The sequence below is a fragment of the Melospiza melodia genome, chromosome 12, assembly GCF_035770615.1.
Source record: "Melospiza melodia melodia isolate bMelMel2 chromosome 12, bMelMel2.pri, whole genome shotgun sequence".
Taxonomy (NCBI): Eukaryota; Metazoa; Chordata; class Aves; order Passeriformes; family Passerellidae; genus Melospiza; species Melospiza melodia.
This window is the reverse complement of record NC_086205.1, coordinates 8,838,325-8,852,534: the sequence shown is the minus strand read 5'-3', so window position 1 is coordinate 8,852,534 and position 14,210 is coordinate 8,838,325. Positions and strand designations below refer to the sequence as shown.

Genomic DNA, 14,210 nt, shown 5'->3' with positions numbered 1-14,210 from the left:
GCCGGCACCGCCGGACGGAGCGGAGCCGAGCGGAGCGAACCCGGCCCCTCCCGGCCCGGCCGTGCCGCCCTCAGCGCCCCGAGCGGCTGCGCAGGCGCGGGGCGGGGCCTCCGTGAGGGACGGGGCCGGGCAGTGATGGTGGGCGTGGGCGTGAGGGGGCTGCGGGGCGTTAGTGGGCTTGCTGCACCTGCTGCTTATGAGGGCTGTAAGCTGCGGACACTCGCTTTAAATCCCCGTTTGAAACCCTCACTTTAAGCCCCCGCTTTTAAAGCCACGCTTTAAAGCCGTGTGCCGCCATGGTTTTATTGTCACTCCCCCAGCCCGTTTGTACACTGCGTGGAGAGCGGTCCCGCTGCTCGGCCCCTTCAGAAGGCGCCCGGGGCCCGCAAGGTGAGTCCCCACACGGCGGGGAAATGTCTGCCCCGACCGGGCACAGCGTCCTCGGGACTCGGCTCCTGCTTCAGCATGGAATGGGCTTGAAGGTTCTCTGGGTGTTCTCAGTCAGGACCAGGTCGTATCGGCACAGCTGGGGTCTGTGTGAAAACATGGCCAAAAGTGAAAAAAAGTGCTGTTTTCTGTCATCTCCCCACCTGCTGAAGGCTTACATAAAGTAAGTTGTCTTCTCAAGAGAACTGGCTCTAAGTCCACCTGAAGGGAGGTTGGCTTTAAGCCAGGGATACCTTGAGCATTTTACCCTTCTATTCTATATTATCTTTTGCTTTTGAAAAAAAAGGATCACAAAAAATTCAGCAAACAAACAGGCACTGGCTGCAGAGTCCATGGTTCCCTTTAATCCAGTCCACAAAACAAGGAGGTCCTTCCAGCCCACCTGCCTGTTCCTGCCCCTTCCCTGCTCCAGGCATGAGAAATTCTGCCACCAAACTCTGACCTGGGTCCAAACACAGATCTGGTCTGGAGCTAGTTCAGCCCAAAAAACCTGAGGAAATACTTGGGCTTTCACTGGGGAGGTGTGAACATTAGCCCTGTGTAGTGGGTTGAGCAACAGGGAAGGGGAGAGGGCAGGACATCCCTCCCTGTGGCAATGACTGATTAGGTGATGTGTTGGAAGTCCTGAACTGTGTTTATGGCCTCTGGCAGCCCCTCACTGGGGAGAGACAGCATCTTGTGATTAAATATTGGGGCATTTGTGCCTGCTTTTTAACAGACCAAATGTGTATCCGGGCTGGAAGTGACTGTGGAGGTGTGGGACGGGAGGCAGGGAGTGGCAGCAAGGGGAGAGCTGCAGGACCTTGTTTAGTAGATGTACACAATCTTTTCTTGTTCCAAGGCTAGGATAAGGGTAGCAGACCTCATGAAATTCAAAGAAGCATGCTCTGCTGCTCTATGTGTCTGTTTGCTTCACCCTCCTGACCTTGTGAACTTCCAGCCTTGTTTTAAGCCAAACTCAGAGCATGGTGTGGTGTCCACAGTGCAGGGTAAGAGATTCCGTGCTTGCTGAGCTCAGGCAGAGCTCCCAAACTCCAGAGGTGGGAAGCTTAGGGGTAGGACAGCAGAACAGACAGAGGCTAATGAGGTGATAGAAATCTCATCAGCAGTGTTTGAGAGGCACTCCTGATGTTGGGGGTACCAGCCAGGGCTCTGGGGCAAAGCAGCCAGCAGCTCCCACGTGCTGGAATTCCAGGAGTAAATTAATCTCCCTGCTTCACTAGCCATACAAATTGACTGGGATATAAAATGTGTGTTTGGGGCTGAATATCTGTTCTTCCCAGAGTGCTGCATTTCCCTCCATCCTAGAGCTCAGGCCTGGGCAGCTTTCCAAAGGTAATTTTCCTGACCAAAGGTTATGGTGTCAGGCCACGTCAGTCACATCACATGTGACGTGCTCCCTGTGCAATAAGACAGCCCCTGTGTTCAGGAAAGTGGGATTCCATTAAAGAGGAATTTATTCCCCAGATATGTGTATGTGAATTACTAAATGTAAAATAAATCTAATTCTTTTGCACATAGCCAAGCCAGGAATCTGGGAGATTTCTTTACTTCTGTCCAGCCTGCACCAACAGAAATGGTTTGTTTGTAAACATCTGCTCACCTTTCTGGGTTTGTCAGTGAGTGGAACTTCATCTGGAGAATCCTGAGTTTGAATTTTGGGCCAATGACAGATCCTGTGGAAAATGTCAAGGAAATTCTTTCCACATTTTCAAGATCCTGGTCAAACCCAATGAGCAAAGTGATTTGTTTGTACTTCTGGAAGGTGGCAGCTTCTCTAAAGGTAAAACAGACAAGAGAGAGTGTCAGAGAGTCACCAAGGGAATAGCACTGGGTTTAATGTAGTCACTGTAATATTAGAAACAGGCTGGGGGAGGGGGCCTGAATTTGTGATGAGTTTCTGATTTACAGGAAATGGGTTTGCGTTCAGTCTCCTGGTGTCAACCTGCTCAGCCCCTTCTGCCCTCAGGTTTTTGGGGTGGAAGTGGGAACACAGAGGTTGGATGCTATTTGGTCCCAATTTTCACTGTGATTCTGCTTTGATCCCAAGTGGACTGGACCCGTGTGATATTTGTGCCTGGCTGTCTGTCTGTGCAGGCCTGAGCACTGAGTCACTTTGAGATATGCATGAAATCTGCTCTGGCCTTGGTGTGGGATCAATGCTGATTGCTCCAGTGCAAGCAGATATCAGATATGCCTGAGGGAATGTGCACTTAGAGAAACTCGGGGAAACGAGTTGTGCAGGTCTGTTTGGCTGAAGTGTAGTTCTGATCACTCAGGAATTTGTATGTCACATAAACACCATTAATTTGTCTCTCTGAGTGGAATGAATTGATTTTGGATGTGACATATTCAGGTCCAGGTTAATCCCCAGATGTCTTGGGCACTGGGAACTAGAATAGAACACTCCCTGTGAGAGGAAGGAAAGAGGGGAGATGTTTTCCTTCTGCTTCAGTGGCAGCCTAGGGCAGCTGTGCTGCTGGCTGAGATTGTCCACTTCAGTCCTTAAGATGACAGAGAAGGGCCAGAACCAAAAGTCTGGGCTGTCAGGGATGTGTGCTGGGGAGGCTCTGGAAATCCCTTAGGGCCAATAAATCCCATAGGGCCAGGAAATCCCATGTGCACTAGCAAGTATCAGCAGAGAAATTGGGGGAGGGTGTGTCGCCTCCTGCCAGGTGCAGTTGTACCAAGGGATGCACTAACACTGAGAAAAGCTCAGACCAGTAGAACTTACGGATTAACTTTTGATTCTGCCTTCCTCCCATCTTCATCAGCTAGCACGATGCTGAGGGTGCCTCTCCTGGTGTCTCTGTTCCATGTGATAATATCCACCAGGTAGTGATACACTGAGGGGAGAGAGGGTCAGTGGGGTTAGACCCTGTGGGCTCAGGCTGCTGTCCAGGCTGTGCACTGACTGTGGGCAGAGCATGGACACAGCCTCTACAGTTTATCTGGAAAATCCCTCTCTCCTCCCTGCTCTCCATCTCCCTTTGCAGAGATTTCAACCAGAAGCACTAGGAGTGTCAGGAGAGCACTGCAGCAAGGGTTATCCATGCAGGATGGCCTCTCTGTGTGGTTCCCAGCACACTGCCTTTCACTGCCTGCCTCCCCCTTCACTTCCAGACTGTATTTCTTTCTTCGGTCCCCCTCTGAACCCCTCCATTTCTGTTGTTTGTACCTGTCATCTCTGTCGTGGAGCAGAATTTTCTGTTCTTTGATCTGTCAGTCTGCATTCACTTGCTGACCAGCACTGGAGCTGAGGCCATAATCCCAGCCCATGCCCTGCTATGTTGGTAATCACAGGGATGAGATCAAACTTTTCACCTTGGTGAAACCTTTTTTCCCACAGATTCTCTTCCTCCCCCTGTGCCTCTCACTTTCCTCCAGGGTAGCTTTTTCACCTGAACAACCTGCCTTTCTCTCTTATTGTTCCCACACACCTCTTACTTTCACAAAAGAATGGTGTGTTGCTTTGAAACATGATTTGGGAACTTTTATGCTTAATTTGAAAGTTCTCAGCCAATTTCCTAGAACTGTAAGCAAGTTGGCTTTCCCAGCACTGGACAGGTTGGCAGATAAAAGAAGGTTATGGCAAACCACAGATGGACCCAATTCCATCCAGCAGCAACTGGAGTTTCTAAAATGCTGGCTATAACATCACCAGCAAATAGCTATCTCTGCTACTGACAGAGGCAATGCACAAAGAAAATAATCTCAGAAATCTCAGTCACTTACTGCAAAATGGCCCTTTGTCCGCTGTGTCAAAAAACATAGTTGTCACTGGATGGCTCTGTTGTGTTAAATAGCTTTTCCACTCATAGGCATAATAACCTGCAGGTGACAGTTTGAAAATGAAACCAAGTTACTGCACAGGTAGATGAGCCACTAAGTGGCTGAAAATAAGCAAGTATTTAAGAAATAGTGCATTGTGTGCCAGCTGCCAAGTAGCACTGACACACATCCTCCTGTACTCCAGAGGCTTAGCACTGAATATGCCTGCTTACTGTTCAGCACTTTCTTCAAGCTGATCTTTTTCCACATCTGCTATCTATGGTCAAGGGTTTCATTTTGCAGTGCAGAATGAAAATCATCCCCTTGGCTTTGCCAGTTCCTTTCTGGAAGTGTCAAGTGTTTCAGCATTAACATTTCAGAGCTGCCAGCCTGAGGTTGGGCTGTCACACCCAGGCTGGGGCAGACAAGTGCAGAAATTCCCTTTGTTCACCCATTTGCCATTTATTTTAGAGTACAGAGGGATTTGTGGTGCCGGGAATTTACTTGTAAATCTTATTTTAGCAAGAACAGGCCCTTGTCCCTCAAACTCTGCAACTGAGGGAGTTAAATTCACTGTTTCTCTGACTTTGGTGTAAAAATCCCAAGTCTAGTTTTGGCTTTCTAGTTCTGGACCCTTTGCCTGTGGATTTCTGTTCTAGATCATAACATATTGTAATATTACAAGGAGCAGGCCTGAGATACCTCAAACCCCTCAGTGCAAATAACTTTGGTGCTTTTGCAAAGCTCCATATTATGTTAGTCCTCCAACAAAACATCACCCTCCGAGTTCCAGTGCCAACAGGCAGCTCAGTGTGGAGGATGGATGGAGATTCCCTGGATCCTTACCTAGGATGGGGCATGGCATGGGCCAGAAGGGTTCACAGCTGGTGCATTTGCCATTCCTGTAGTTCCTGTACGAGTTGCAGGGGTATGTGGTGATGTTGCAGTTCTGTGTCAGGGAGGACAGGAACAGGAAAACAGACCTCTGGTGGTCACATTTAAAATACTGCAACCCTTCATCATGTACAGGGAAGAAATATTTCATTAGCAATCCTCATGCCTCAGGACACACCAGTGGGCAGTCTGAACCCAACAAATTGCACTGGGGAGCACTGGGCTGTGGCAGAACAGAAGGTGGGCAGGAGCCTCTCCCTTTGAGTGCATTTAGCTCTGCCTGTGCCTGCTTTGCTTTTCCTTTTGTCCTTTTGGTTTTAAAACATTTGTTTGTGTGGTTGCTGCATTTCCAGAGGATCCAACTATGGATCAATTTGTGTCTCTGGTGTTCTCTCCTCTCTGAGCTCAGGCCTGACAGCTGGATATTGCTTTTAGCTTTGCATGTGACTTTCCATTTTGGTATAAAAAGCTCTTTAGAAAGACATAACTAATAAAATGAGTTGTTGCATGAGCAGAAAAATCAGTGAAGCCTCATTTCCTAGGGATTTTTGGCTCAGGCTGCTCTCCTATGTAGATTCTCTTGGGTCTGATAAGGGTTGAATTCACAATACTGCATTTCCTTCTGTAAGGTATCTTTTTTACCCAGCTTTCATCAAACCAGTTCTGCTGCCAGGCTGAAAGGAAAAAAAGCTTTCTTTTGTTCAGGACTAGGGCTGTGCCTTCCAGACTGCACCTTCTGTCACTGCCAAGGAAGGTGTCTTTGATTTGGGATAACTACCTGCTCCACCTTCATCTTGAACTTTTTTTTTTTAACAGGTCCTCACCACTGCTAGTCCCTGGGCTTTCATTGTTACAAGTAATTAGAAACAAAAAAAATCCCACAGATATTCTGGACATAGCCACAAAACAAAGGCACACATCTACCTGATAACTTTTTGCACAGAGGATTACTCCCTCTTGCACTGTGGCAGGGGCACAGAGAGGTCACCCTGACTCTCATCTCTGCCTGCTGCACATCACCTAAACCCCTGTCATGCCAGTGCTGAGAAGTTGTTCCTGCCATGGATTTCATGTATTTTCTAAGCAGTGATGATTATTCTCTGGCTTTCTCTTCTTTTTCTGATTGGAAACATGTTTGTGAGGGTTTGTGCAATTCAGGGCAGGATTAATTACCAGAAAATATTGTCAGTGGGCAGCCTGGCTGGTCGGTGCCGCCGTTGGGGTAGAAGTCGATATGGCCCAGTGCTTCTCCATAACCCAGTCCTGGCAAAAGGGAATAGCAGGGCTCAGGGAGGGAACATTAAAGTGTAAAATGCACAAGAAGGAAATACAGCAACCTAACTGGAAAAGATAGTAGTTATTTAGCTCTAAGATGCCCGGTTGTACAGGAATACAAATGTCATCCCTCTGTATAGGCAGCAGGCCAAACAGTTGTGTCCCAGCTGGGTCATTTTAACAATGGTATCAACTACCTAAAATAAGTCTGTGCATGCAACAGTACAAAATGTGGGGGTTTGTGTCCCTTGTGTGCAGGAGAGGAAGAGGGGTGTGAAACCTGCATGTTGCTGTGCTGCTGAAATCTGACTTCCTGGAAGGGCTGGGAGAAGAGAGGCAGCAATTAGGTGGGAAAGCCAAGTGTTAGAGGTAGGGTGCCATGGGAGCAGCATGGAGGGCTTGGCATCACACTGCTGGCCCGGCTGCTGGGTCTGGAAAAGGGCAGGGCTGAGGGAGAGTCCAGATTTGCCCTAGAGGAAAGTTTAGCTCTTAAGAGGTGAGACTGGAAGCATCATGCAGGGAACCATGGCTGGGGATAACTGATTTGCTGTGCGTGTCACTGAGCTGTGGGACCAGCTCTGGAAGTGCTGCGTGCTCGGATGCAGCCTGATCCCCTGGTGGGGTGTTGGTGTGTCCTGCTCTGGCAGGACTGTGCGGCAGGACCTCCTCCACCGGTTCCTAAGGAAGTCCTTGGAAGTCGCGGGCCAGGTGATAATGCTGTGTCAGCAGCATGTATTGGAATGCAAATAAACCAGCAGCTCCTGAGGGAGTGCTGGGACGGCGTGGGCGGCACAGCGCCCCGGAGGCTCAGTGAGGGAGCCTGCAGCGCTCCTGGGCCAAAGGAGCGGGACCCCAGCGCTGCTGCCCCCCAGCAGCGCCCCTTCCCCTCCTCGCAGTCGCTCTCTGGGTGGCCGTGTGCAGGAGGGAGCCGGAATGGCGCCTACCGTCCGTGTCGGAGTGAATGACATCCACAAACTGCGCGTCCGTGGGGTCCAGCCTCTCGCTCGGCGCCGTGCCCCGGTACAGGGGGCCCGCGGGGTCCAGGCCTGCAGCACAAAGCCATGGGCTCCAGCCACCTCGCTGCCCTTCCCTGGGCAGGAGGGCTGCTGGAGGAGGGCTTACCTGTGATTCTTCCCAGTGTGCCATCAAACATCTGTCCCACAAAGCCAGAGATGTGTGCTCCCAGGCTCACTCCTATCATGTGCATGGAGTCAAGGGACGCTCCATTAATCTGAGATATAAGAGTACTCATGGTCATGTGGTTTTGGAAAATTTAAAAAAAATGAGGAGGAGGAATGGAACATCTCTCAGCGTTCCACTCTGTGTAGATATTTCCCCTTTGACTGTCCCACAGAGCAGCCAGCATTGCTGTTTAAGGCCTATACCTCAGAGAGCTGTGATGAGAACAGTTCAGGCAATGGTTGTATTTTCCTGGGGCAATGACTACAGTGTGGACAGGAACCACTGATGGGCCCCAGGATTAAAATCCTGGTTGCCCCACGTGTGGTTCCTGCAAGGAATTAGCAGACACTATGATCCTGCAGGATCCAGCATCATCATTACTGCCTGTGCAACACCCTAGAGGAGCTGTGAAATGTAGCTGATCCCCTTAAGCTGCCTTTGGATATACAGAAAGTGGAAGTAGAGTTTCTATGTATGGGAAAGCATGTCTGGAGAGCTTTGTACCCAGAAATGTAGAGACTTCGAGTGTAAACTGAATATTACACCAAAATACCATTGTACCAAGTCCAAGGGTAGGATTTGGCACTGCAGTACACATGCACTTCCAAAAATTAATGTATTCCTTTTTTAGGAGTTTCTATTCCCAGACTTCCTGCTGGTTTAAGCACTTCCTTTGTGCCCTTTACATACTGTGCCTTAATGACTGTATTATAGCATGAGTGTCCAGCTTACCAACATTTCATCTATAAGTTTCTTCAGAATCTCAGCAACTCTTTTGCACTTCCTGGCAGCATAGTTGTAGATGAGAGTGGTTGCCCCCTGGTTCCAGTCCACAACAATGACATTCATGTCCTCTACAGAAAGCAGGAGATGCACCAGGTCAGAGATCCAGACAGGGGCAGAGCCTGTGAATCTGTACCCATGGACAATGAAGGTAATTTTCTTGGTCACATTGAGGTACTTGGAGGCTGTTGAGTGCAGCTCCTCAGCACAGCTTGGGTTCTGCCGGGTGTAGAGCAGCAGCTTCACTTTCAGATCTGTCCCTATCAAAGCATTCCCGAAGCTGAGGGCTGTGAATGCAGGACATGTCTCCTGAGGATCTGAAAGGAGCAGAGTGGCAATTGGAGTTTGGCACCAAGGGGTTTTCTTTAGTCTCTTGTACCTGCCAACCCTGCACGGGGCAGGGAAGTGTGTTGAGAGTTGTCTGAGCACAGGGGCTGCTCCTGTCTCCTCTCTCCCTCTCCACTCTCTCATGCTCATGACTGAAGTTACCTTGGAACTTAGGTTTTCTTGCTGTGTTGGAGCAAAGAGAGCAGTCACACCTTTTTGGAGCAGCTTTCCCTGAAACACCACAGCCCTGCTTCCTGTGGCAGCTGAAGGTTGGCAGGGACTCTGTCCAAAAATCTCATTGGTGTGAGGAAGGTATTAAGAGACCAGCAGGTGGGATGGCTGCTGTACTGGATTGTGAGCACGCCCAGGTGCCCTGGACAGGTTCTCTGGGGTGTTCACATACTCTTTAAGCAGAGAGAGACAGAATTCCCTCTCCCAGGATTTTTCCTGGGGAAGGCAGTGAGAACCTCAGAGAAGAAGAGAAAACAATTCTTATCTCTCCTTGCTGCTCCTGTTGTTTGGCACATGTGAATGTGTTATGGGGAGTGTTTACCAAGGAAGGGATTTGTTAATTGGACTCTGGTGATGGTTGTTTGGATTGATTGGCCAATTAGGTCAAAGCTGTGTTGTGACTGTCTGGTAAGGGTCAGGGGTTTTTCTTTAGTATAGTGTGTGATATAGTATAGCTTAGTAAAGCAGTTGAACAGCCTTCTGAATCATTGGAGTCACTGCATGCTATTCCCTGCCTGGGGGTTGTCCTGCATCAATAGGTTCTCAGCCAACCCGGTGTCCTTGGGGTTGGTTTGGAGCTGCCAAGCTGCAGTTTTGCCATGGTGAGGGGCAGCTCAAGGCTTCATTTGTAGGTGCAGATGTGGCCTGGCATTCCAGACTGCAAAATGGGACACCCTTGGGTCCGTGAGTTGGTAACTGTGCTTTATACACAGCTGTAACTGAATTTTATGTAGGTACTGCTCAATGGGATGGCCTGTGCCATTGCAAAGCCTGTCTTTGTTCTTTGCTTTTCCAGCAGAACACCAGCTGAGCCTTCAGAGCCCCATACAGCCTCCAACAGGGCACTGGCAGGGAATGGAACAACTGTCTCCAGACAGACACTACGTATGAAGGCCCTCCCAGGTTTAGCAGCCTCTTCCTGGCTCACAATCCTTTCCCTCAAATCCTCATAATCTTATTGAAGAACCTTGTGGGGGAGAGTGTCTCTCTCACATGTATGTCCTGAGCTGCAGTAATTGTTCAGGCTACAGTTCCTAGAGGAATTTCCCTGATCTTTGTTGCTTAAAGGACTGTTCAGTAGGTAGCAGGGTTTAGAAAACCTCCAGCTGTAAGTTAATTATGCTCTAGCAAATCTCTAATGCTCTGTGCATTTTAATTTGTGAATGATGAAACTCTCACAGTTTCTATGAGCAACTTTCCCTTTTCTCCTCCTCAGGAAATCAGGAGCATGAGAGTGATATAAATGCTATGTGCCCAGCACATAAAACAATCTGCTCAGTTGCCACAGCTCTGCTAATTACTTTGTAGAAGCCCCAGGAGCTCTAGAAATAAAAGTTAATAGGCTAAAAGGATGTTGCAGTTAAGTCCAACTGAATATTTTTAATTGCTACCATAAATTCAGAAATAAATTTTAACATCTGAAATCCATGGAGTCCTTCCTGTTTAAAGCCTATGGTAACATATGAATGGTGTGATAGGAGTGGTGGGAAATGAGCTCCCAGCCAGGTCCAGTGAAATCAGAAGCCTTTGAATGCAGGGTGTCCTGGCTCTGCAATGCTTCACTGAGAGCTCCCAGGAGCAGTGTGACTCTGGGCCCTGCTCCCAAGAGGAAAGGTGACCTAGGTGGCTCCCTCCTGGCCAGCTCATTCTTGCAGTGCCAGGATGCTCCAGGAAAACAGCAGCAAGAGTTCTGTGACACTGCTCTTGTGGAGACCCCAAAGTAACTAGCAGAGAAAAATTAACACTTTTTGCTCATGCACACCAGCTCACACAGTGAGACTCAGTGACTGTCCTCTAGGTGCTACTGCAGCATAAAAAAATACAACTGTGTATTTCACTAATAACTAGGCATTGTTTCAGTTATTGTATAGTAGCACTATATAGTGTTGTTAATTATCTTTGCTGCCACTGAAGCTGTAGCAATACAGGCAGAAATGCCAGGCAAGAATTACTTCTATATGGTGCAAGGTTGCACTGATTGCTTCATTTGTTTCTGTATCTCCTGCCATGTGCTGAGGCTTGCCCAGAGGAGCACTGTGTTTGTCATCAGAACAGCCCAAACCTTCTGGTACTGAAGTGCTTTCAAAGAGCTGGTCAGCATTTGCTGATACCTAACACAGGGACTGTATAAAGAGCCTTGTTATATCTGCACCAGGTCTGTTAGATTGGTTGTGTTTTGATTAACAAAATCAAATCAGTGCTAATAAGGGGAGGAAACCTGCCAGCTTCTCTTCTGGCAAGCTGGTGCCAATCCCAGCCTCATCCACCATGTGTTCAAAAACTGACACACAAGGAGGGCCAGTTCACCTGGCTTTGCTCTTCCTTCTGCTGAGCACAGTGACTCCTCCCCAAATGGCTGGAAGTGTCTTTGAAACTCAGGATGACTGGGGCAGGTGGCTTAGTGAGATTTACTCTGCAAGCAAATAAATGAGGTAGAAACTTATCCCCTGGCACTGTACTTAACCCATGCCCAACAGGTCACTTCCCTCCAGTAAAGGGGAATGAACATGGCCATTAACCCAGCAGCCCTGCCTTAGCTTGCTAGACAGCCTCTGGCAATCCCCATTCTCCTTCTGCTCTGTTTTCTGATATGTAAAATAGGAGGCAAACACTGGTTTGCTGGGCAAGATGCTCTGATCTCTCAGAACTCGTAGCAGGAAGCATAAAAATGTGTTAAATCCATGTACCTGCCAGGGAGCTGGACATGTTTGGTGTCAAGCTGAGATCAGCCTCCAAGGTGCTATTGCAGAGTGGAGGCATCTTCAGAATAACTTGGTTCTGAGGTTATATATATATATATATATATATATATATATATTCTGAAGTCATATACTCCCAGGTGGGAGCATTGCAGGGAGTGGAACAGTCCCAGGCAGACTCCTGGCATTTACTGCAGTCAGTGCTCTTCAGGCCTGCCTTCCCCTGGTGTGTCTCATTCCTTTCTAGGAGAGATGGTGTTTGGAGACTTTCTCTTTGATGTTGATCCTGTGGACAGGCAGGGTTTGCCATGGTGGCATTTTGGGGCTGTGCTACCCAGCTGTCTGCATAAATAAAGCAGCAGCTGAGGTTTTTACCAGCCTGTCCTCTTGCAAACAGATGTTCCAACAGATCACCTCAGTGGGTCAGTGGTCACTTGGCTGGATGTGTGGCTGTCCCAGCTGTGGTCCTTGGGACACAGAGCTGCTTGTTCCACTGAATGGAGCTCAGGTGAGTGTGTCACTGCTTCTCTGTCTGCAGGAGCTCTGGTCCTGCAGCCCCTGCCACCTTGCCTGGGTTTGTACAGTGAGTGTCATCAGACTGGCCTTAACCATCAACAATATCTTTATCCCCCTTTAGGCACACTTGACTACCACACCACGAATCTCAAGAGCTTTAGTGGCGCAGATTTCCATCACTTTTCCCCAGAGAGGATGTGCTCTCCACTCCTAAACTGGTCCTCAATAGCTCACTGCATTTCACTGGTGCCTTTTCACACTGTTCTCTTTTCCCACTTCTCCTGACTGCATTTCTTAGAGAGTCTTAACCAAACAAACCAAGCAAAAGGCGACCCTGAGATTACTCCAGAGGACCTGATGAAACACAAGTTAGTATTTATAAGAACGTTGTTTTTTTAACTCTGTTTGTTTTCCCTACAAAGCAGAGAGCTGTAACTTACCTTGCTCCCGTGTGGATGCTAACACAAGGCAGTACATTTGTTTATTGTTACATGGGTTTGTTCTGGTAGGGCTGTGAGGCTATCAAATGGAGCTTACTGTTCATAAATGGTAATTCATCCTTTGCCTCTGCCATACATGACACCCCTGAGAAGAAATCATTATTCTCTGAAGATTTCAAATGACATTTTCAGTGTCGATGGGTAGTACTTATATAAGAGAAATGTTTGCAAAGGGAGGAAAAGAAAATAAAAAATAGTTCTGGTTTTCCATTTGAAACTCTTGGAACTGACTACATTCATGTAACCAGTATAATTTGCTTTGCCAAAATAAATAATGCTAGTGAGAAACCCTGTGCAGTACCTGTAAATGCAGAGGGCAGGTACATTCATGTTGCTCTAAAGCACAGAAAACATGTTATATTTGACAAAAATATGCAAAACAAATGTTTGAGTTCTTACCTGTTTTCACCCCATACAAAAGGCAGATGAACACAACACACAGCCTCAGCATATGGACTTCCACATGGAACTTCTATGGGTAGGAGATTTGGAGGATCCCACAATTTCTCTGGCATGTGTCTGCTGGCTCTGACAGCAGTTTGCTTGCTTTTTTTTCTGCCAGTAACAGTAGGTGTGGTGAAAGGAGGAAGTTACCAGCCAAGAAATGAAGACCAGTGAAATGAAGCTTCTTCTTAAGAAGGTGGGGCACCTTCTATTCTAGCAGGTTTCATTAATTTAAATATAGTTTGCCTTGGGGGATGACTAATCAAAGACACAAATGGGTTGGTAGCTGTAAGCAGCAATTTGACTGCACCTGTTGACACTAAGGAAATTATTGCCTATTTGTCTTTTGCAAAGAGTGTCAGGAAGATTGCAGATGTCACTGCAAGTCTGATAAGCATCTGGGTGGGGCTGGTGCTTGGTTTCACAGGGCCCTGCCTTTGGAGATGTCATGATGATCCCTAATATCTCCCACGTCCTTCCTGCTCTCCTGAGTGCCATGGCCCAGAGTCCCTCTACAAACCCTGTCACCACCTCAGGCAGGAGACAGGTGCACAGCACTGTGTTGTGACAAAGGGACAGTATCACTTCAAGGGGTCTGGCTCTCCACTGGGCTCCCAAGCAACTGCTGTCTTGGATAACACTCATACAACTGACATTCCCACATTTTCTCAGACTGCTGGTACCTCAGAAATTCAGCTCTAATTCAAGTAAGGAAGGCTTTTTTTTGCTGGATGGGAGGAAGGAGATTGCCAAGGAAAGACAACTATCAGGGGCAGGAAAGGAAGTCTGATATTGGAGCTGGAAGGTATAATGGCAAAATTGGGAAAACGAGGGTGGTGGGGAGTTTGTAAAGGGATGAGAAGGGAGGGAGCAGGGACGGCTGCTGGGTAGAAGTAGGGTGGTTGTTTTGCTTGGTGTTTCCTTAGCAAATTCTTCTAACATAGGCCAGGGAAAGGGAACGTGGGGTGGATTAGAAATACCTCATTAAGCCCAGGCTCTGCTTTCTTTCCCTTGGTGATGATCCAATGAGGAGCTGAACTATAGGAGCTCCCAGTGGCATAGCTGGTTCTTTGGTCCATGCTGTACTTATTAAGCTTTCTGACTTTGCTAATTCTCAGGTTAATCCTTAACTCTTCCTGCT

General features: G+C 48.0%; 2 protein-coding genes across 3 annotated transcripts in view; one reads left to right on the top strand and one right to left on the bottom strand.

Annotated features, from left to right (window-relative positions):
* Positions 1 to 176: 176 nt before the first annotated feature.
* Positions 177 to 14,210, top strand: part of CEP63 (centrosomal protein 63) — a 40,316-nt gene continuing 26,282 nt past the window's right edge. The window contains exon 1 of the mRNA XM_063166674.1: positions 177 to 390. The gene's annotated coding sequence lies outside the window, so the exon portion shown is untranslated. The remainder of the gene's footprint in view (positions 391 to 14,210) is intronic.
* Positions 290 to 13,203, bottom strand: LIPH (lipase H). 2 transcript variants are annotated; one of them, XM_063166681.1, is made up of 10 exons: positions 13,025 to 13,203; positions 8,302 to 8,669; positions 7,510 to 7,618; positions 7,332 to 7,433; positions 6,286 to 6,375; positions 5,065 to 5,232; positions 4,183 to 4,278; positions 3,182 to 3,293; positions 2,051 to 2,224; positions 290 to 533 (listed from the first exon to the last, which is right to left on the bottom strand). In XM_063166681.1, exons 1-10 carry the CDS (start codon positions 13,074 to 13,076, stop codon positions 461 to 463), a joined length of 1,344 nt encoding a protein of 447 aa, XP_063022751.1. In that variant the 5' UTR covers positions 13,077 to 13,203; the 3' UTR covers positions 290 to 460. The 2 variants fall into 2 exon arrangements, with proteins under 2 accessions (XP_063022751.1, XP_063022752.1); XM_063166682.1 differs by lacking the exon at positions 5,065 to 5,232.